The sequence below is a fragment of the Gymnoscopelus braueri genome (assembly GCF_963280865.1).
Source record: "Gymnoscopelus braueri genome assembly, chromosome: 1".
Taxonomy (NCBI): domain Eukaryota; kingdom Metazoa; phylum Chordata; class Actinopteri; order Myctophiformes; family Myctophidae; genus Gymnoscopelus; species Gymnoscopelus braueri.
Genome location: NC_137603.1, coordinates 16,611,170 through 16,634,165, shown reverse-complemented (window position 1 = coordinate 16,634,165; position 22,996 = coordinate 16,611,170). Strand labels below are relative to the sequence as shown.

The 22,996-nt window shown below is 44.9% G+C and overlaps 1 protein-coding gene across 3 annotated transcripts; it reads right to left on the bottom strand.

Moving 5' to 3' along the window:
• Positions 1–1,166: 1,166 nt before the first annotated feature.
• Positions 1,167–22,684, bottom strand: sema6d (semaphorin 6D). Of its 3 annotated transcripts, XM_080437785.1 has the most exons (20): positions 22,472–22,684; positions 14,384–14,555; positions 13,399–13,510; positions 12,695–12,755; positions 12,446–12,508; positions 12,222–12,323; positions 11,953–12,043; positions 11,526–11,645; positions 11,122–11,210; positions 10,183–10,400; positions 9,369–9,500; positions 8,392–8,547; positions 8,056–8,229; positions 7,646–7,786; positions 7,353–7,430; positions 7,095–7,153; positions 6,518–6,574; positions 5,732–5,914; positions 4,263–4,504; positions 1,167–4,167 (listed from the first exon to the last, which is right to left on the bottom strand). In XM_080437785.1, exons 2-20 carry the CDS (start codon positions 14,505–14,507, stop codon positions 3,010–3,012), a joined length of 3,360 nt encoding a protein of 1,119 aa, XP_080293911.1. In that variant the 5' UTR covers positions 14,508–14,555; positions 22,472–22,684; the 3' UTR covers positions 1,167–3,009. The 3 variants fall into 3 exon arrangements, with proteins under 3 accessions (XP_080293911.1, XP_080293913.1, XP_080293912.1); XM_080437787.1 differs by lacking the exon at positions 5,732–5,914; XM_080437786.1 differs by lacking the exon at positions 6,518–6,574.
• Between the last annotated feature and the right edge of the window lie 312 nt (positions 22,685–22,996).

Genomic DNA, 22,996 nt, shown 5'->3' with positions numbered 1-22,996 from the left:
GTGTGTGTGTGTGCCTGCACGTAAGTATGTGTGTGTGTGTGTGTGTGTATAGGAACGAGCCCAAACACTGGTTGATGATTGGCAGAAAGTCTTTACATACAATCATCACTTGTAAACAAAATGTGGCTTTGGGCTCAACAGGCAACTGACACAAGTATTATAGATATAACCCAAATCATGTACCCATGTACCCATTACTAAGGTTTTGTTCAGACTGCAGGCAAATGCTTTGTTTCTCAAATACCATCCTTAGGACTGTCCATACTGTTTGCAAGAGAAGTAGGATTTGTGTATTCAGATATCATAGACCCTACTTTATCTGGATTGGTTGCTGTGATAACTTAATAATGATGTATTCATACTATTGCTATGCGTCGTGAGGTTGTAGATTGACTATTTATGGCGAGAGACAGTCATACGACGAAATATAAATCAGGCTTCAGTGTACCGAGTGTCCAGACTGAGACGCATCTTCAGAACTCAGATTGGAATAGTATTTCAAACCACCTAGGAATGCGTTCGCGTTTCAAATGCCACTAGCAAAGCTTTTTTTTTTTTTACTTGATTAATCTGATTCCAATCTGGATAGGGCAAAAATATGATTTTGGGCTGCCAGTCTGAACACAGCCTGAGAAACAGTCCCTCGGTCCTCTATCCTGGCTACTGAAGACAATCCCTGTCACTGTACAATCCGGGGGAACTACAGATGTTGCATGACCACTGCTGACACATGGCAATAAATGGCTTTCACGTGAATACTGTGTTGAGACTAATTCATAAGTCACTGTACAATCTCCAGGGGAAAAAAACATAATTCAACTAAAACATTTTTGGTGGAAAATCTTCAGTATAAAATTTGCCAATAGTATGGGGTGGCTGTGTTGAGCAAGGACGTGCTGTGCTGAGAGGACTACTCCAGAGACTGTCAAGTGGTACATACGGTGCCTCAACACCCTGGTCATGAAAATAATACATTCACTGCATGGCACCTTCATGTGGCAAATTAACACCCTTCTCTCAACACCGGAGTGAATCAAGGCGTGAATTAATCAATGCCCCCCCCCCCAAACAAACGAACCATGCTTTACTTTCATCTAGCATTTGCAGGTGGAATGTTTGTAGGTTCATTTAGTCTTTGTTTCCATATTAGAGAGTGTGTTTTCCCCCCCCCATTTCCTTTATTACCAACACACACTTTTATGAATTGCTATCAAATTGAGTATATAAAATTCCTTATATAATACATGACAGTAAGATACTCAGGACCAGTTGGGACACAGCCAATATAATACAGTAGATCATTCATTGGATAAGGCACACAATGCACAGATTCAGGTTCACTTGCCTAAAAATATGTATACTTTTATATATAGGTATGTACAGGATCTTGTCATTCCCAGCATGACTCTTTAGGACACATTGGTTAAGTGTTGTGTTGATTGTACACTGGCCACTCACAGGGAAACTGCACAGGGAACATGGGCTACAGAACCAGCAAGGCAGATGACAGATCTCTCAAATCCAGGCATTGGTCTTAAAAGTTTAATTTCTTGATCAAAATGAATATGGGAAGAGGCTGACCTGATGCTAATGTGTTCACACAGATGGCTTCTATCGGTGCACGAGTTCATTTGGTAGGGGATAAGGACTGTCACCGTGCCTGGAATTTTAAACGCACACACAAGAACTGATCCAAAGGTGTTTGAATTTTAACACGTGTGAGTGTGAGTGGGGTGGATGAAACAATACCAAGGCAAACCATTTGTTCATTCAAAATGCATTTAGGCTAATGTGAGAAATGTAATCGTTTTTACAATTTAAAAACAAAATCATTGCTACATAGAAGAAAAAGAGTCTCTTCAGCCATTATTATGATTCCTACATGGGGGAAGGAGAGGTAAAGGAAGAGTTCAGTCCTGGAGGAAAGAGGTTTCTACTGTGTCTAGCCAAACAATTTTATCTTCTAACAGTGCATTGGCTTGATGGGCAACCGAAATGGTGGGTGGGCACAACAACATACACAAGCTCTCGCACACACACACACACACACACACACACACACACACACACATTCAAGTCAGGGGACATTCTAAGCAGGTAGAAAAATTAATTGAATGTGTCGGAGACTAAAACACACTCCACAAACAGCTTAATTTAAAACCAGTAGCAGCAAAATGGATTCGGTATAGAATAACAGTGAGTTAGAGAGCCTCTGTCCCAGCCGACATCTAGACCAACCTAACCCATGACTCAACAGCCCCTGAATAGGAGGGCCACACTTAAGTTGTTGATCAAGGTTTTAAGGTAGATCCTGTGGTGTGGGTCCACCATTCGTGATTGCAAGGGTGTGCGCCAAAGCTGTTTTCCAAACGACACACGTAAATACACACGTTTCATTTTCCCCTTGACTGTGATTCTGTCCTGCGTCCTATCGGATTGTGTTTTATAGTCTCATCATGTATCTCAATAATGTACTGTATATTATAATTTTAAGTCTTCTCTCCTCTCCCAAACGCCTAGCTGACACACACCTCTCTGTACAGTTCACATTAGTGGGAAGACAGTGCTCAAAGGCAGTGACAAAACAAGAGCCATTCTTCAAGTATTCCTATGTGGGCATCATACTACAGACTCAGCCCCACATAACGGCCCCCACTGGTGTCATAAACCTCGTACCAAATACAGAACAGGCTACACGCAAGCCCAGAGGTGCTGTAGGCCGGGGCACAGCAGACACCCCACTCTCTGTCCACGGGCTGGGGCTGCCATGACAAGGGACAGAGATTGCGACATAAGGAGCAAGCCCCCCATGGAGTATCTTTGGCCACTTGTGTGATTTTCCCTTTTTTTTCTTGTGTGAACGGATGTGCGATTCGATGGGGGCACACACCTCAGCACACAGACACACACTCTAGGCCCCTACCCCATCCTCAGGTTTCCCTGAGCCCTCGGGGCTCCTCTAACTCAGAAGAGTCTAGTCTCAGAGCTCGCTCAGATGTGTCCACACTCCTAATAGCTGTACTTGTTGACAACTCTCATCTGTGAAGTCTGTGGCGAGAAGCTGCTGTTGGGTTTCGGCGGCACGTCAGGCTTTAGCGATGGGGTCCGTTTGACCCCCGTACGGGGGAGTGAGCCATGCCCGCTATAACTGTGCTGTCGCGATAGGGAGGGAGGGTGCGGCGAATGCATCCCGAACCCAATTGCTCCGCCATGGGAGTCCAGTCTGGAGGGCGGCGCTGGGGCCATGTATCCCCCTCTGTTCATGCTGTGATCTCTGTTCATGCTGTGATGTCGTGATACAGAGACCCCCATGGTCACCCCGTTTGGTGACGTGGACAGGGAGTGTCTCTGGGAGGCGCTCCGGTGGAGATGGTACCCTGCTCGTTGCCTCTCCAAAGTACCGCCCATGCTCAGGCTCAGGCTGCCTGTCGGCGAGGTCGGAGTGCTGGACAACGGAACGTCGACTCTCTTGGTCGGGCTGTGCCTGGGCAGGGAGGACGAAGGGGAGTACAAGGAAGCCTCCCGGCTGGGCACCTTAGGGGGAACCTCCGTCAGGGCCTCCATGGGCTCTAGCATGAGGTGTTGCCTTGGCCGGGGCCCCCCCGCTCCGTCCTGGAGGTTCGGGTTGGCCCCGGCATCGTTCAGGTGCTTCAAAAGGTCATTCAGGGTGTTCCTCGCATCCACACACCTCTTCTGCTCTTTACGACTTCCTTTGGAGTCGGCGCTCTTTGACTTTTTTTCAGAGGAGCACTGCAGTGTGTCATCGTCGTGGACGTGGTTGCCACTGTCGTGCGTGGCATTGGGCAGCACCACAGCGCTGGGGATGTGGGAGTGGCCCAGCGCAAGGTGAGGGTGGTGGGGGTTGGATTGAGGAGGCGGCGGGGAGGAAGGGAGGAACTGCGGGCTCTTGGCAGTCGTCGAGTTGGACTCCTTGCGAGAGCTGCTGACCTTCCCTTGCGGCCGCTCCCACTGGTTCATGATAGGCTGGAGACCTTTCTGCTGCAGGACCGGTGTGGATTCGGGCGTGGGCAAGGCAGCCAGCTCGGGCGGCTGGCAGCCGTCCCGCAGGATCATGGTCTTGGTGTCGCCGTTGGGTGCGTTTATATCCTTGCCGTTGCTCAGCAGGTTGGTGTACAGCTTGGGGGAGTCGATGTCAGGCTGGTACTCCTGGGGGACAACAAAAGGAGACAAAACAAGGTCACTTCCTGTTCCACCATCAGCGGCAACAGTGACATAACAGGGTGCTGCTGTGGTGGCCGTACCTTCACAGGGCTGTCGAAGAGGCCGTTGAGCTTGGCAAAGCTCCCGGTGGAGTCCGAGCAGGACGGTGCCGACTCAGCATCCTTGTGGACGTGTCTCGGCTTGCGGAGGAAGGAGTCTCGGTAGCAGAAGACCACCAGGCCGGCGAGCAGAGCGCCCAGTAGGAAGGCGGCAAACACACAGGTAATGAGGATGTTCATGTGGACCATCTGATTCGCGTCCCCCGACTGGATCTCCCAAATGCCTAGAGATTGACAGGGGATTGATTAAGCCCCGCGATGAAGCCCGTCTTGATAGCACCTCCCCTGCAGAAGTGTGCATGTTCGTGTGTCAACTCAACCATGCATGGATTTCTGCCTTTACCCCCCAAAGGTAGCCTGTGAGCCAGAGCCAAAATGTTTATACTGTATACTTAGACATTACTATTACATTAAACCCAGTTGAAGAAGACACATGGTGAAAATTGCCATAAGCCATTTGGTACCCACATCCAGATCACCATCTATAATAAGTAGTGCTATGTTAGTTTAGAAGGGAAGAATTGAAGTGTTGCCTTGTTCGATTATCCACTAGAGACATCTCGTCATGCATTTAACCAGAAGAAAAAAAGTTGTTAGGTGTGCAATTCCTTTTTGGGACAAGAAAAAACAAACCGTTCCCCAAAAGATCAACCACAGGGGGTTTTGTCAGATGAAAGAGGCACAGTGTTTGCCTTCCAGGTGTAGAGGAACCTTCCAGCAGAGCTGGAGGTTTGTTAGTAACCACAGACATTACAAAGAGTTAGTCATCCACGGTGCAGTTGATATTGCAATGTGGCGAAGGTGAAGCAGAACTGGCCAATCATCTACCATCCTGGGTAAACTGTTACCACAGCCAGGATGACAGGAGCTTTATACCGCCAGGCAGAGAAATTAGGGCCAAAGAAAAGATGCAAGAAGAATGCTAGAACAGCCACTGAAGGGTGTAATGTTAGAACAACTAGGAAAGATGTCGAAAATAAGTTGACAGAAGGAACATAAATAAATAATATTTTCACCATGGATAATAAAATAAATACACAAATAAAAATATAAGTAAATCAAGATGCAATATAACAAATGAAAAATCAAAATGATATGTAATAGAAAAGTGAAGTCTGCCGTATTATCTGATGGTAACCCTTAATAGTTGCCTGTGTGTGTGTGTGTGTGTGCGAGCATGCATGTGCACCAAGTGAGCATTATGTGCACCAAGTGAGCATTTGAGTGGTGGTGTGTGCGTGTGTGTGTGTGCGTGTGTGTGTGTGTGTGTGTGTGTGTGTGTGTGTGTGTGTGTGTGTGTGTGTGTTTATTCAGATGCATGCGCTGTGCATACATGTACACTGAGTGTTATGTGCATTTGCATGTGTGCGTGTCAGCGTTTGGAGTGTGCTTTTGGCAGCTATCAGATAGGGCTCCATGCAGCTAGCAGGCTGCCTCCCTGTGGGCCTTACCCTCGCGGCCCCTTGAGAGGGAGTCTAAAGAATGGGAGGTGGCTGGGTCATCCTGCTGCACAAAGCCTGAGCCGTAGAGCTCTGGACCGGGCCCAGGGATGGGGCCCTGAGTGGGAATGAGTACAGGGGGGTGTATGGGCCCACTGGGCTGGCCAGTGACTGGCGGTGATGATAACTCCATGTCTGTGGTGACAAACAAATTGTTAATAAAAAACCCGATGCGGACACGGGGGCAAAGCACAGTGTTGTTAACATCCCCGTTAGTAGGCATGGCTAATGGCCACTTTTAGAAAGAGGTTAGTGTCCCAAGTGTCCCAAGAATCAAGACGGGTCTTCACTGAATACGTTCCGTCGTCAGAAGGCTGTCACCATTAACCTTAAGCAGAATCTAGGCTATTTTTGGCTAAAGAATTTGGCATTCACAGATCAACGGAAGTACAATTTTCGCTCAGACAGTTTGAAAGGGGAAAAGGCCCTCGAAGATTGAAAGAGAAGTTGATATACAACAGCGATGATATAAGAAGAAGGTGGGGGACCAGTAGTCATGCAAGAGGAATAAGGAGGTGGCACAGGAAGTCATGAGTGACAAAAGGAGGAATCTTGTGTCAAGGTAGGCCTGGTGGATCTGTTTTCGGTAATGACGAGAAATGACGATGACGATGAGGTGTTGAGTAGGCGTCATTGTTCAGAAGGATGAATGAGAAAAGGGGGGAGAGGGAGTAGAGAGACAGGGTAGCAATGCTGAACTCAAGGAGAGAAACCATTTGAGTAAAAGATCAAACTAACCAGAGGTTGGGTCGCCAAATGATTTGTAATCTGGCGCTGATGTAGTAGCCAAAAATGCTAAAAGAATTCAAAAAAGGACAAGAAATCAGTATAACGGAATCATAAAGGGGACAAAGTAAAATTAAAGAGTGCAGTTTATTTGGATTAACTATAAATAGGCAAAGCACTCGCTGTAGGAGACGGTTTTTCTCCAGGCCTGAAAACTGAAGCCTCTGGAAGTCCTCTGGTTCTGATCAGTACTAAAGTTCAGCCTGGGCCATGTTCAGCTGGTACAAACGAAGGGACCAGTTGGATCGTAAAAGTTCATTGTGTTTACACTAATATAGACCTCAGCATCTTGTACCAGCTGAACATGCCCCTAAGGTGTACATGTCCATGTTTCTGTCTTACACGGTGGCATTAGTTGCAGGTGGCCATGTACTGTATATGTAGATGTACAACATGTTAATACTGCACATAGAGTCATGTAGGGGCAGGTTACTGGAGTGGTGTTGAGTGTGCAGGGTTTTCTTGTGTGTAGCAATGGGTGTTTGTGTGTGTGAAACTAGATGATGGGACATGGAAGTTAATGCCCTACCATGACAGTCTCCTAGATGGGCGGTGTTTCCAAACTCGACATCCTGTTCATATCCAGCCCTAAGAGAGAAAGCGACAGACAGAAAGCAGACAGAGGGAGACGGAGAGAAACAGAAAGAAACGGAAAAGAGACATTAGGTAATTCAAGCTGCGAGACAACTTAGGATAACACTTTATTAATCCCCCAGGGGGATTCTTCCCATTACGTTATCTACTCTTTGATGCAACTGTATCCTATCTCTGTGGGGCCAGTACTTACAGAACACCAGGCTGTATCCTCTCACATGCGGCATGAGGCTTCCAGCCACAGTAGGGGTCTCTTGATGCGATGCAGGACCTGGATACACACACACGCGCACACACACACAGTAAACACCACCATCAAACACAAGGTGTAATAATTCGGGGAGGAAAGCCATTAACCTTTGGCTGACTGAACGTTAGCCTCCAGACTGAAGGTATTATTGCTATGACTTTCGCAGAAAAACAAAACAATAAAAAAGGCGCAAGTGTGGCACAGAGTAACCTCTGGGGTGTTTTGCAGTCACTCACTTGTGGCAGGAGGAATGCCTCTCGCAGCGACTGAGGGGCATGCGAATGACGCAGCTGGAGAAAGCCACGTAGATACTGTGCGTGTCTTTGTCCACGTGCAGGGAGAGGACACGCCTGTCGTCCTCCCGGCTCGAGAGGCACCTGGGGAGGAAAAAGAGAAAAGATAATAAGCAACCTGATCAGGGTTGAATCAGATAAGTCCGTCTACTGTTTCACTCTCAACGACTAATCAGATGTTAGGAGGAATGGATCACAAAAAGCTTTTCCACAGTTTAACAGGGTTGTAACCTCTGGCACACGGGCATGCACATTTACACACTCAAAAGAATTACTGACTAACCAGAAAGGAACGAACAAGAATAGAATCATGGCAGAGCAGAGAGTGAAATGAGGTGGATGGCTTTTCGTACTTAGCCGTGTTGAAGACGTCCATCTCTTCCAACAGCAGGCTGTCGTTCAGGGACACAGAGGAGGTCTTGGCCAGAACCTTGAGCACCACTCCGGCCTCTGAGCCAACGAACACCACTGTGTAGTTTTTGTAGGGCCCCGCTGTGTTGTCCACTGCCAACGCTGTCAGCCTGTACCTGCAAAAGCCAGATGGCTGTAAGTCACATGCAATATTTTTCCTCGAAAAAAAACAGACACGGCCATTTGAATAATAAGGGAAAACACATGGGCCCTCAGGCTACGGGAGGTCACGAGATCAACCTTTCTGGATGCGCTTGTATATGCCTTCCTCCTTTTACCTGACACGTGTCTTGGTGAACCAGGGCTCGTCGCCTATGGAAGGAACAGCTGTGTCCATGAGGGGGTGGGACTTGATGAACTGCAGCGTCTCATCCGGGAACTCAATGGAGGTCTTATAGGACTCAGCTGGAGCGTGACCTGCACAGCACCCAGGCCTGGGGCACAGGACACACACACACAGAGGGCAAAGGTCACACAATGGCCTATACTATCACCCACCAGGGACTAATAAAGCGTATTGAAATGGATTGAAGCACAGAGAAAGGGGGTGGGGGGGGAGAGGCGCAGGTGCTTGATTAGGTCCACAAAAAAGGCCCCCCAAATGGAAACATAAAATATACATATATAGTTATCCCCATCAATGATTTACATGGGTAATGAGGCGCCGCGTGGACTTTGTGTTTTGGCTGCCGGCATATGCGATGACTGTATACAGGTTAAATATGCAACGTGTCTAATTGTGACAGATTAATTATTTATTCATTAGCAGATGGTGAATGTGTTTGATGGGTCATAGCTAATAACCAGTCCCGTCTCTGATGACAAAAAATAGATTTGATTTCGTTGGGATTAACCCGGACAGAGAAAGGTTAGGAAGGGGTCAGATGACAGGTGGCTTGCACATAACATGTCAAGTGTCAACGTGGGTGTTCCCGGTGCCTGATTTACCACATTGTGTCGTGCACTGAAAATAGACAATCTAAAAGCTCACAGCGCATCGCATTGTGATCTTGTAGATTTGCTCTTTTCTGTGCGACGCTGGTGCACAATTAAGCATAAATCAGACTTCAAAGTTGCATCAAAGGTCGACATTGACCATATTCACACGCAGGCCATTTACTTCATTTGTATTTTGTACAAGAGTAAGAGCAAAATGACCACCATGTGAATATAGTCAATTGCTGTTTTATTTAGAAGTCGCCGGCTTTAAAAGTTATACGCCAACTTGGCATAGCACCACCTAAATGTTATCTACCTGGGCTTGGGTAACTTGTCCTCTGGGAATGGGGTCCACACAGAGTCAGCAGTCTTCTGCTCCTTGAAGCGACCCTGGAAGACCTTCTCTATGTCGACCATTGAGAACGCACAAACCGCAGATCCTGGAATACTGGGGGGGGGGGCAAGGAAACACAATGTCAACCTGATACCTGTGATTTAATTGCCATTGCTGGGACTGGGCATGTGAAATACTGTCCACTGTTATCTGTTGTATGTTTTAAAGTGAGGATGAACTTTGGTACAGCCATGGGTTAAATAGCTACGTGGCCATGGTATGGCCATATAATTGACAATAAATCAATTATGTTTATCTGCTTGTCATCCTTTGCACTGTGGGGAACAGCAGTAGCACTTTCTTCCCTCTCTCCGTTCACTCTCATTACATAGGAAAACCGGTCTCAAAATCACACTATTTTGACACATAAATGAACAAAAGACTTATCTCCAATATAACATTCACACTTTAGATACTCTGTGTGGAAAAAAGGTTTTAAAAATGTATTTAGTTTTTGCTGAAAGCCTTACTAAACAGCTGCTCTTGCTCACCTGGCCATAATATGGCCAAATTATTGACAATAAATCAATTATGTTCATATGTTCCTCCTTTGTTCTGTGAGTTTTCTCTCTCTCATAGGGAAAGAGAAAATCACACTATTTTGGCACACAAATGAACAAAAGAATAAACCCCAATGCAATGTTCACACTTTAGATACTTTGGGAACACGTGTGGAAAAAAGAAAGGTATTTACAGTTTTAGCTGAAAGCCTTAATAAACAGCTGCCCTAGCTCACCTGTTCATCTGCGTGGTGAACACGCCCACCAGGGAGGGGACTCCGTCGATGTCGATGATATCAGTGATGGACTGAAGCACGTCGAAGTAGAAGAAGGACTCGCCTGGGACGGAGCAGTTGAGCCTGGCCTTCACGAATGACGTCCAGTGCTTTTCCAGCACGCGTTGAGACCCGCCGACGTCATTCTTGCAGATCCTTGCCACGCGAGAGTACACAGCCTACCGAGGAGCCGGACAGAGAGAGGACAGTTCAGGACAGAAGGCTTGGCTGCGAGAACGAACGGCGCTTAAAACGCTTTCAACATCGTAAATAATGCATCCGTCCACCCTTTGGTCCTGCTGCTCAATGCACACGTTAAAGCATGCACACTCCCGACTGTGTGCAAGGGAGCAAAAGTAAAAAAGAAAACGCCATGCCCATTAGCTTTGACGTTTCTTCAGCCGGCGTCCTGTGAGTGTATTTGCATGAGTCATTGTGCACGTTGCCAAGCCATTGGGTATAAATGCGTGTAAAACAGTTCGGCTAAGAAGGCTTTAATAATTCACCAGTGCAAACCTCCATCAGAGGCCAGGTGTCATTCCAAGCATTAGTAGGGATGAAATATTTATTAGATGGTAGTTGATGGAGGACACTTGCTTCTTGAAGCTTGATCAGACCAACCATTCTCTGGATGACACAGAGTCAAATCTAAAGCTGGACACCGCAATAGAGCAACCTAATGCCCTCTGTTCTGTGTGTGTGTGTGACGTGTGTGTGTGTGTGTGTGTGTGAGTGAGAAACAAAGAGTACAAATCCTCTTAGGCAAAACAGTTTGACAGAAGCAGAACATATCTGGAGAATATTAATTGTTCAATGCTCCCACGTACATTCTAACATACAGCAGTTACAAGACTGCGTGGGATTTTTTACTCGCGATTACACCAAGATGGACCGCCTTACCTTGCCCAGATTGTTGTGCTCCACTGCGATCTCACGGTAGAAGAAATACACATAATTCCCATACTCCACCGCATGAAGGAAATGAGGCTCTGCAAGACAGAGAGAGGGGGGGGGGGGGCAAGGACAGACTATGACAAAGTGTATTTTTGCATCGTCACCACCACTGTGCATTCTGCATATTTCAGTGATTTTTACAAGTCAGTATATGACTGGGAGTGACCTAGATCGCCTGGGAGAGAACAGGACATGTTCCCAGGGAGAAAGGACATGTGGAAGAACTCTTACTAACAGCAGCAAAACAACCACAGCTAAATGCCATGCACAATAGTTTTAACCGTTTTTGCTAGCTGACAGATAGACAGGATAGAGGCAGAGTTGACTATTTGATGGAGAGTCTCATGTACCTTTCAGCCACTTGGAGTCATATTTGATGGTCCGGAGGGCTGAGCCATCCCCCATACTGCGATAGATGACAGCATCGCTGGCCTGGAAGTCTGCCACTGTGGCCGAGTAAAGCTTCCCATCTGAAAGAAACAATGGTCATCACAAACTTGGATATATGCGTTATGTTATAGATAGGGCCAAGTCATCATGACTGCAGGTTTTACACCTGATTTATACTGTCTTGCACCAAAAATAGCAGATACACAAGCTCACAATGGATTGCACTGTGATGCGTTGTGAGACACGATCCGCAACTCAGAATAAATCAGGCTTTAATTTGTCTAATTGATGAAGGCTTTGCGGTTGCCAATGGGGGCATGAGTGGGTAAGCATTAGCTGTTCTTCCCAAAGGGGGAAAAAAAGTGTGTCTGCACTTGATCAGCTTACCAGCAAAGAGTGCAACGTTGGTCTGCTTGGCATCAAATGGGCAGCGTGCCAATCCACTGATCTCCTCTCCGTCAAACTCCAGGTTATCCAGCTGAAAAGGAGCACAATACGCAGTGTCCCGTTAACCAAGTGTGAGATGAAAATAAAACTTTAATTGCACATGCATACAGATAAAACAGTGTACACAAGAAAACAAAAACAAGAAAGTGTGCCAGAGTGTGTGAGTGAGTGAGTGAGTGTGTGCATCAGAGCATTCTGTGTGCACTCACCCTATAGTATCTGCATGTGGGATTGAAGCCATTGGTACCGCAGATAAAGACCAGGTCATCATTTCTTGGGACCAGCACTTTGATGAAGTTATGGCACTCGTCCTGCAAAAACAAAAACGAGAGAGAGACAATTTACTTGCCTGCCAGTGCTCACTGCGCACATCTCTATCAGTGTGTGCTGAAATATGCAAGAGAGGAGATGGGTGAATGAGTTGGCTACTTACTCTGTGTTTTCCCTTGACAGCGCACATCTCTCTGTCCGCTTGGCCAGACCGCCACGTTAGCTTCTGGAAGCAGCAACACAGAGGACCGTTAACACACAACCATGACCACAAACACACACACACACACTTTTACTTCCACTCTCTCATTTTATAGCCTGTCCAATGTGTGATAAATGGCTCTGTATTTTTCTATAGAGCTCTGAGAGTGTTTGTGGACTGTCAAGAGCAGCTCCTGGACCAGTCTCTTACCCTGTACGGGATGATCTCATTCCTGTAGGATTCTCGCAGACTCACTAGGTACACCTGGTCTCTGTGGGCAGACATGATAGAACACACAGCTCACTGACTGCAGAGTACTAGCAACAACATGGCAACGGCATTTACTGATTATTATCAATTATCAGTACCAAAGTCTGATGTCAAATCCACACCCTGGGTCATGAAGAAATTCTCCCATTCAAAAATCCACACATTCATACGCGGACGATGGGGGAAACCTTTCAAGGCGCCAACCAGCTCATCTGGAGCAGTTCGGTGTTAAACTCTGAGAGTGTACAAATGGATTAGTTCTATTTGTTCTCTCTCAGTTACATAACACTCAGGATTTTACGGTGTAGTGTCCGGTTGTTGCCCGGTACATTATTAGTGTTAGTGGTCAAATTAATCACGGCGATCATAAATATCAAGACGTGTAAAGATGCCAGGAAAGCCCTGACAGTGCATCAGGCCTGGGCTTGATGGACATCATCCCCGGATGTATGCTCGCCATACACATTAGACAGGGTGCCTCCATGCCACATATCCAATAACACTAAGAGCTTTTTCCCTTATACCATCATTTAACTGCCAAGGAGTGAGCAAATGCATGAGTGAGAGGGAGGAGGGGAGAAAATGTTAAAGAGAGAGAGAGAGAGGGGAATGAGAGACGTGTAGAGTGGGCGTGTTTCATTTACCTGCCAGCGATGAACAGAGTGTCCTGTATCTTGGTCATAAGTTGAAAGTCGAGGCGATGCTGTGATTCGTTCCCAGAGGGCCTGCCTCTGAACACTGGGTACTGCCGTGCGTCTGGACCACACACAAACATACACACAGTTATTGGGAGACTCAGATTATGATTTAATGCTCTACACTAGTTGGTTTTTAATAGCCAAAAATCATTATTTTTTATTAGTAGTAGTAATGGCACGGAAACATGAAACACACACAGTTCTTACTGGATCGCTGACTCTGAAGTGTAAACGCACAACAGTTTTAATTTAATCTTTCAATAAAGGAATTAATGCTACTGCGCCGTTACAAGTCTCTCAGTTACTAAATTAATGCTGTTTGTGAGCGTGTTTGTGTTCATGTGAGAGCTAAAACAGCCTAGATCAGCACATCTCTTTAAGCTCTCCCGGTGCCTCAGAAAGATTAAAAAAAGAAGCCTTTTAATATTACAACTGACAATAGAACACTTAGATTTTATTACTGCCGATATACTACGCTCAAATCTGCTTTCCTGACAGGACTGGAGAGAATTGACTGCTGATATTTGTCTTAAATTTTACAATTATCACACACTATGCACAACTACAGTATATTGACTCTTCAGTTGTGTTTGTATATAAATGTAAAATGTAGTTGTGGACGGACTTTAAGCAGAGGAAGGGGAGTATTTTATGGTCCCCGGGGGAGGGAAAATTGCTTTCACAGCTTCACCAGGTATACTTCAACACGTATACTGGGGGTCGATTTGGCCACCTTCCAATTCCCAGACGGCCTCTATACCCACTTATCTATGGCCTCCCAAATGAAGTTGCTATAAAAATCGAATTATATTGCCAATCCCAGTTACTGTGCTTGGAATTGGGTAAAGGAACATTTTTGTGTCCACATTTTTCACAGTTGAAAATACGTCATCTTTGTCGTGCAATGCGATCAGCCTTTTAGTGTACTCACAGTGTGCATCGACGACATCGAGGGGCGTGCTGTCTTCAGGGAAGCTGACTGCGAAGATTGTGTGTGAGGCTGTCAACAACAGCATCAGCAGCTCACTGAGCAGAAATACTGCTCTCTGACCCATGGCTGCTCACAGACGACGCTTCCTGGTTCACACTGATGGAGATGTTACCTACACAAACACACACACACACACACACACACACACACACACACACACAATACTGTCATTAAACAATTGAGCTAAAACTGTAAAACCAGATGACATACTATTTAATTGCATTCATCTGATCACCAAAGCGTTAGCCTTAACTACTCAAGCGCTATATAATTAGTCGTACAACAAAACATTTGTGCCATTTTTCAAACCGTTTTGCATATAATGACATGCCCAAAATCGGGACACTAGTGGTTAACAGCTACATAGCATCAAATGTAGTGCCATTTGGTTACCTTTGGGTTTCAAATGTATACAGCAACACTGGGGATTTCACTGGGTACATGCTTTAACGCTAGCTCTCATAATGACCTCTAGCCCCAAACAAAAAACAAACAAACAAACAGCACTTTCTCCAGAGAGGTGTATGAAAGGGTTCACATTTATGTCCACTTTTCCAGCTTTCCTTGTGGGGGCATTTGAACTGTGTGCGTTAGTGAAAAAAAACACAGCATACAAGCTGCTGACGGGGCTCTTATAGGGAGAGCTTGGCAGTTTCCCCTCTACCTCTCCCAGCATCTGCTGTCCGAGGGAAGGTCATCCAACTGACCAATGGGGTGTCTCGGTGTGGGTTGTATGCAGCGGAAGTCCACACTGTCAGAGGCATGGTGGGCCTGCTGTCTCTGTGCATCTGTGCTATGATTGGTTCACTCTGGGCCAAGGCTGAGAACCACTCAAAGCTTTGCAACTTCATCACAATCACCACCGGTGCAGTTGTGACCTTAGTTGACATCTATTAGTGCTCTGTTGGCTCTTACTACCCAATCCTCGGGCTGTGTGGTTTATTGAGGTTCCAGTGATTCGCTCAGTTTTGTTTGTGTTGATCTCGTCAATTTCAGTTGTTTTAATCACACATAGATGTACTTTCATTTTGAACAGATGAGTCTACACAGAGTGTTATTTGAGCTGTGATACACCAGCAGCTAAATTGGCAAAAACCTGTATTGTGGGCAAACTGGGCATGGGGTTTGGCGCGTGTGCGTGCATGTGTGTGTAAACCAGTGCTTTAGCGACAGGCTGTGCTGTGTCTGTGCATATTAATGAACATTGTCCAGTCAAATATTTATAACCCAAACAAATTATTAATGCGGGCAAGGCCTGAACGGATATAAACAATTTACCAGGAGACGACATGCAGGCAGAGAGATAGATTAGCTGGGAACACACTGGGATACGAACGTGCATGCACACGCGCACGCACACACACACTTGCATAATCACAGTAATGCAAAGATTGATGCATGCACACACACCAACACACACACCAATATTGACACGTTTTTCAATTAGCCCTAAGCACACCTGCTCCAGTGCTGTCTGTGAGCCCAGGCTGCCAGGCCATTAGCGTTCTGATTGATCCACACAGGAAGCATGGCAGATAGGCAGGCAGCTGCCCACAGAGGCAATCTATGAACTTTACCATATACAGTAAGTGCAGCCGACTTTCTGAATATCTGAATGTGTGCAGGTCTAGGACCTAGTCAATGGTCCACAAGCGGTGACTGTGAGACAAGTCCAGGTGAGCCTTGGGATTGTGTGAGTGTGACAACCACAAATTATTGATTGATTGATTGAGATATAGATAGATATAGAGTGAGTGAGTGAATGAATCTGTAAAACTACAAAAGTATATCAGTAAATAAAACATTTCCCAATACAGAGGCAAAACTCTATAAAATGTATAATAATTAACCATGTTCAACCTGGTGTCCCTATTTTGGGCATTCATTGATGTTGTTTTTTTTATTAATTAAAATCTTTCAAATATAGCGACACCTATGAAGGAAGGCGTGCCTTGAAATTTTGACTTGCATGTGCCAACATTTTTTAAACCACTGGCCTAAGGAACAGCAAGGCCTGAAGTGTTTAATGTCCATGCTAGATGCTAATAATTCTCATTTGGTCACACATGGATGTGATGTGTCGGATAAATAGGAATGACAGTGACACTCAAGCAGTCACTCATGAAATGACAATCAGAGTGCTGCCAGTGTGTTTGTCATAAACGGTGTGAAATCGCAGATATTCAGCACTTTGTGGGATAGCGAAGTGAGTGACGGAACAGTGTCATTATGACTGAGTGCAATGCAAGGCTTGGTCATGTCAGCACTTCACCTCAATTAGTCCACTTATTAGCTGAATTAAGAGTTTTGATGCTTCGCCATGATGAGCAAATTCCATGATGCGCAGAAAAGGTCACACACTCTGGCTGCAATTTCAGATGTCAATGAGGCGGCAGAAGTTGCTGCACTCCAATTTTAGATACAAATGAATCTCTGGCCACAAACGTTCCGCATAGCTATTCAGAACAGTTCATAGATATATACAGAAGGGCAAATGTCAGCAATTTCATCTAAACGAGAAGTGATGATGCCGCTCCACAACGGCACTCCTCAAAAGCATCACACAACATTTATGTTGCGGTTCTGTCCAGAACCGAAAATGCCCAGAACTGAAAATGTGAAACACCTAGAATTGAAGACCTGAGCCTGGGGCACAAACATCTATCAAACACAACAATAGAAAGAGGGTGCTCCAAGATGTAAATAAACTAATCATCACATTCGAGTTCTATAGCCTCATCATGCTGCCTGGGGCTGTGCTCAAAGCCCCAACTTGCATTTTATTTCCGGGTAAATCATTTCCCTGGCTGTCAGGATTTAGCGCCCTATTTGTTACAGCTCTCGCTCAAACACACTTTTTTTGCTCACAAAACAATAAAAGAGAAAGACACTCTATCCAAAAGGCAGAGGCTCAGCTCCAATCTCCCATGATTCCGTGCATGGTAATAGCTGTGCTGTGGGGGCGAAGGCTTCCCTCAGAAACTTTAATGCAAAACAGAAACAGAAGACATCCAGAGGTCAGCGATCTAAAATTACTTCTCAATCTCCAGTGAGCCCAGCATGTTTTCTATTGACTATTCCTCTGCACTCTCTGGTTCCTGCCTTCCAGTGTTTGCGTGTGTGTGTGTGTGTGTGTGTGTGTGTGAGTGTGTGCGCGCGCACGCATACATGTTTGTGCATGTGTGATTGTGTGTAGGCCCGGAGACGCTGAAGCTAGTCACGCAACATAGTGCCATTCAGCCTTCCTCCTTTCTGCCTCTGTTATTACAGGCTTTTCAATGTCCTACAATCACGAACTTTCTCTGCTGATGTTGTTGGCTCGGCCCCATGGTGTTAAACACAGGGGGAGGGGGCAGGGGAGGGGCGGTTGGATTGCAATTCCTTTTGACTGGTGGGTACGGGGGTTTGTAGTCGACTCTGCTGGTTTAAATGGGAGTTTTTGTCCTGCATCCATGGCACAAGAAATGATTAGCTAGAGCTGCACCGTAAAATTCTGAGTGTTATTTGGTTACACTTTATGAGTTGCAAATGGATAAACAAACACTGAGGATTTTAATGTGCATCATCTTTTTGGGTATCATTTTGGTTACGGCAGGGCATATCATTGATGTCTGGCAGAAACCTTGTATCTCTGTATTTCTTGCAAATTAATGCCCTACTTCATCATACTAGCATCACACAAAAGTAGCAAAAATAGCCGAGCTACAAGCTCACATCGTGCCGCACTGCGACGCATTGTGAGCTTGTAGCTCGGCTATTTTTGAAACATTTTAAGTGAAAGTGGTTAAGTTTGTCTGTGGGTTTTAAAAATATTGAGAATGTTTCGATCTCACAGGATCTTCGTCATTGTCTAGCAACTCAATAAAGTTATCCTTGAAGGCGGGTGTGCGGGCTCTACTTCTCTTAAATATTAGTTTCATTGGCCCAGCACCCACTGTCGATGTGCCGTGTAATTAGGTATGCTTTTATAAATATTGAACCAATGAAAAGTAGTAACAAGAGCGTGTGACTAAATAATAACTACACTGGAAAACAATATTTTTTCCATTTCCTGAAAAGTTTTGGATTTTTTTCCAACCGAAAGCAAGGATATACTAGTTTGCCAGCTCCCCACCTCTTATTTATCACAGCTGTGCATGACCTTTACAGGGAAACCCAACAGCAGGAGTTGGGTAGCAAACAACGGTACTATGTGCGATTTTATAACTCCCGTGTGAATGTGAAGGGTGAACGTAATCCCAGCTGAACAATAGCTTCTGCTCCTTGGGGCAGCTCAGCCTGTCATCCAGCACCACGCTGAGCTGTAAACACACAGCGCACGAAATCAGATAACCGAGGAGTTCAATTTCAGTCATTCCCCCTGATATTCAACTGAATTCTACAACGTATTCTGCTGCCTGGATTTGCACACGCTTGTCCGTTTCTCTGTTTCTAGGCGGATGTGGCGTATGACGTTGCTGACCCAGCTCCCGACCGAGGTTCTGAGAAAGCAATCAAGATGCAGCCACAGAGGAGGTGAATCAGCCAGACGATTAAGGCTGCCGTCCACACAGGCCCTGAAATGATTACTACCCCTTCTCCCGCTTCAATAATAACCACTGCCCCTAATCACTCGCTATTTACCCAAGGGTTGCTTCTGAGGGGTGGGGGGGGTGGACTTGTTGCTTCAGAGCTTTGGCAGAAAGTGAGGGGCTGTGCCACCCTAAACCGTGCCTCCCTCCTTTCTTCCCTACCTTGGCAAGAGGAGGAGTGAAACAGGAGAAAGGCTGTTCTCAGCAGTAGTTCTGCTATAGTGGAACACAAAGGAGTTGAGCTGCAGGTGTGACTGGGGAACAAAGGGGCTTTGGGCAAAAGAACACAATAGGGCTCCACCCCCGCCGGTGGCCCTGCATGCTCTTGGGGGTTCAGGGGGAGCTGCTCTGGGGCTCGTCAAAGGGGAGAGCGGTAAGAGTAGTACAGTGGTGGGGTCACACACAGGGCCCCATCTGGAGGAAGAGTCGAATGTTGACTTGAGTTCTGCACCGGGGCCCAGATTTATTTATTTTCTTATGCATTGAGAATTGAATAATCTGATCTCAGGTCAGCAGTTTGACAACCGTGCAGCTGTAAAGGGTTAATGCTAATCATTGGAGAGGTTAACGCAGGCTGTTCCGGGGTTACAGTCAGCTCTGGTGGGGGTTAACGGTGGTCGTTCTGGTTGCTGGGCTCTGACCCTGTGGTAAGTGAGGTGGAGCTTAGACACAAAAGCCAGCTGGATGGTCAACATACCATGGGCTGGTCCACCTATCAGCTTAGTGCTGCTGTCAGCATCAACATAGGTTCTATAACTTAAGCTGGAGATCTATGACCTATGATCTATGACTAAAGTGGACCACTTTAGTTTTCACACAAAAATCACACAAAATTAAAACAATCTGCTTCATTTAACAGTTAATGGAATTGATATCACCGTTTGTTATTTGCCAATAAGGCCACTCCTTGACCAAAACAATATAGGCGTTGTGTTTGTGTGTTGAGTTTAAAATGTACCGGTTTATATTATTGTACCAGTATGCTTCTTTTCCTTAATAATTAATAACAACTTTAGGGATAACAGCGTGCACTAGATAGTTGGCAAATTCGAACCATTTATTTTGTCAGAGACTTCATTTAACCAGTACCTTTAAGTAGTACAACTAGGCTAATAAAATGCATTGATTCTAAAAGAAAATAAACCACTTAAATGCCTTACTCTTTCACACACAGTCAGATATTGTTTTTTACATTCGCTTTTTTTGTTAAACCAAATCATTTTAATTTACAGTTTCACTAACGGTAAATAGCCTACCCTACATAAGAATATTGCTTCCTTAGCCTAGGCCTAACAGCCCACAGAACCCATTCGGGGCACCAGTGTGTGTGTGTGTGTATTGTCCTGGCTGGGCGTGAAGGCATTCAGGATTGATCCGTGGTAAATCTTTTCAACGTGGACACATTACAAAAGACAACAAAGCCGCAGCAGCAGAGTGACAACAGCGATGGCGCTGCGTTCAACTGCCTCCACCACTAATGCATGCACATGGGGCTGGGTTGGAGGAAACCCTCCTTCCATCGCTTCTGTGATCTTCCTCCAAAAAGCTTCCGTCTGTAGCGCATTCTTCCAGCCAATTACCATATAAATAATACAACATTATTGAATTCAACAGAATTAAGAGCTAAACGTGCTTTAAAGTTTACAGGGGTAATCAGTCGACAATGACATCCGTAAGTGATGGAATCGGTAACCGGAAGACTCGCCCCAAAACAGGCTCGCTCCCATTTTTTTCCGCGAACCAGCGGTTATTGTATTCTTGTATTTGTTTTACTGAGGATAAGGTTAGGAATACGGTTGAGGTTAAGTTTAGGAATAACGAATAAGGTTAGGTTTTGGCACCGTTTTACCGAGGTTAAGTTTAGGAATAAGGTTAGGTTTAGGCATAGTTTACTGAGGTTACGTTTAGGCATAGTTTACTGAGGTTACGTTTACGAATAAGGTTAGGTTTAGGCATAGTTTACTGAGGTTACGTTTAGGAATAAGGTTAGGTTTAGGCATAGTTTACTGAGATGTATACGTTAAGGAATAAGGTTAGGTTTAGGCATAGTTTACTGAGGTTACGTTTAGGAATAAGGTTAGGTTTAGGCATAGTTTACTGAGGTTACGTTTAGGAATAAGGTTAGGTTTAGGCATAGTTTACTGAGATGTATACGTTAAGGAATAAGGTTAGGTTTAGGCATAGTTTACTGAGGTTACGTTTAGGAATAAGGTTAGGTTTAGGCATAGTTTACAGATGTTACGTTTAGGAATAAGGTTAGGTTTAGGCATAGTTTACTGAGGTTACGTTTAGGAATAAGGTTAGGTTTAGGCATAGTTTACTGAGGTTACGTTTAGGAATAAGGTTAGGTTTAGGCATAGTTTACTGAGATGTATACGTTAAGGAATAAGGTTAGGTTTAGGCATAGTTTACTGAGGTTACGTTTAGGAATAAGGTTAGGTTTAGGCATAGTTTACAGATGTTACGTTTAGGAATATGGTTAGGTTTAGGCATAGTTTATTGAGGTTATGTTTAGGAATATGGTTAGGTTTAGGCATAGTTTATTGAGGTTACGTTTAGGAATAAGGTTAAGTTTATGAATAGTTTACTGAGGTTACGTTTAGGAATAAGGTTAAGTTTATGAATAGTTTACTGAGGTTACGTTTAGGAATACCAGGTGTGAATACCGCCGGATTTGCCCCAGGAAGACGACTGTGTTTTGGGGCGAACGTTTTGGTATTCATGGCATCGGGTTCGACCTTCACGTCGTAGCCACTGCTGTGTAATGTTACGATGATGGGATGATGTGTGAGATCATATCAATGTGATTGTGCTGCTGCTGACTCCTTTACTGAAGTGAAGCACACATTTCTCAAACTTGTATTGTGACCTGCATCCTTTAGCCAGTTGACACAGCTTGGTGATAAGTTAATGATAACACAAACTATATTGCGAAATGCGAATAACGCATTTGTGGATTCTGTTAGAATCATGTTTCAAAATATTCCCCATTTTGCACTTTTTAAAGATTTTTTTTTAAATGGCAGATCTACAAGCTTGTAGATCGGCTATTTTCAACTAGCCAATGTACATTATGTTGAAATCTCTGCACAAGAGGTTTTGACAGTCAGAGAGCTACTCCAGTGAATAATTAGACTTGACTCACCATCGACGCGTGTGCTTTGGTTTAATTGCATGATCTTATCTAACTACTTACCATAAATCTTCCACTTTGATTTTCTAATATTCTAATCTGGCTCATGACATGTGTCTCTCAAAAAGTATCTGGTAGAAATAATAACAGCCAGACCCAGTGGGGTTTCGTGAAATCCTTGGCTTTTAAATGTACACAAAAAAACGAATCCTCAGGTAATTTCAAAGACTGGAAGAAAAAAAAATTATACGAGAGAGAGCGAAATACCCCCAAACAAGCATTATAACACACTTAATCCAACAATCACACGGCGTAGACACCTACCTTATAAATGTATTCATGAGTAGGGCGATCCAAACGCAGGTTATTATATTCCTTTTGTAATCCATTTAAGGAGAAAAACAATCAGCCTTTTAAAATTCCTTCAAATTTTCATGTTCCATTCGTTCCCCACTTTTCTTATCCAGTTGCGCACAGAAATTAATTCCGATCGCTAGAGAGGAGCCGTGTGTCTCCCTCCTCCCTGACTGCACTGTGTCCGTCTCTCTCCAGGACTGATCTTCAAAGCGCTACAACACTACAGCGAGCAAACTCCCCCCCTCCCTCATCTGATCTACCAGCCCCTTCAACTACTATTAACTTTGGAAAACCAGAGGGAAAACATAAACATTAAGGGTGCGCCATTCTTTCAAAGCTGTGCGCTGAATGATAGATCATATATATATATATATATATATAGATTATTTAAAAAATAAATAAATCATTTACAAATTCTGAATGGATAGGCTATGCGATGTAAGCACATACGATTTTAGACCAAAGCTATTTTTGTCCAACAACCATTACTCT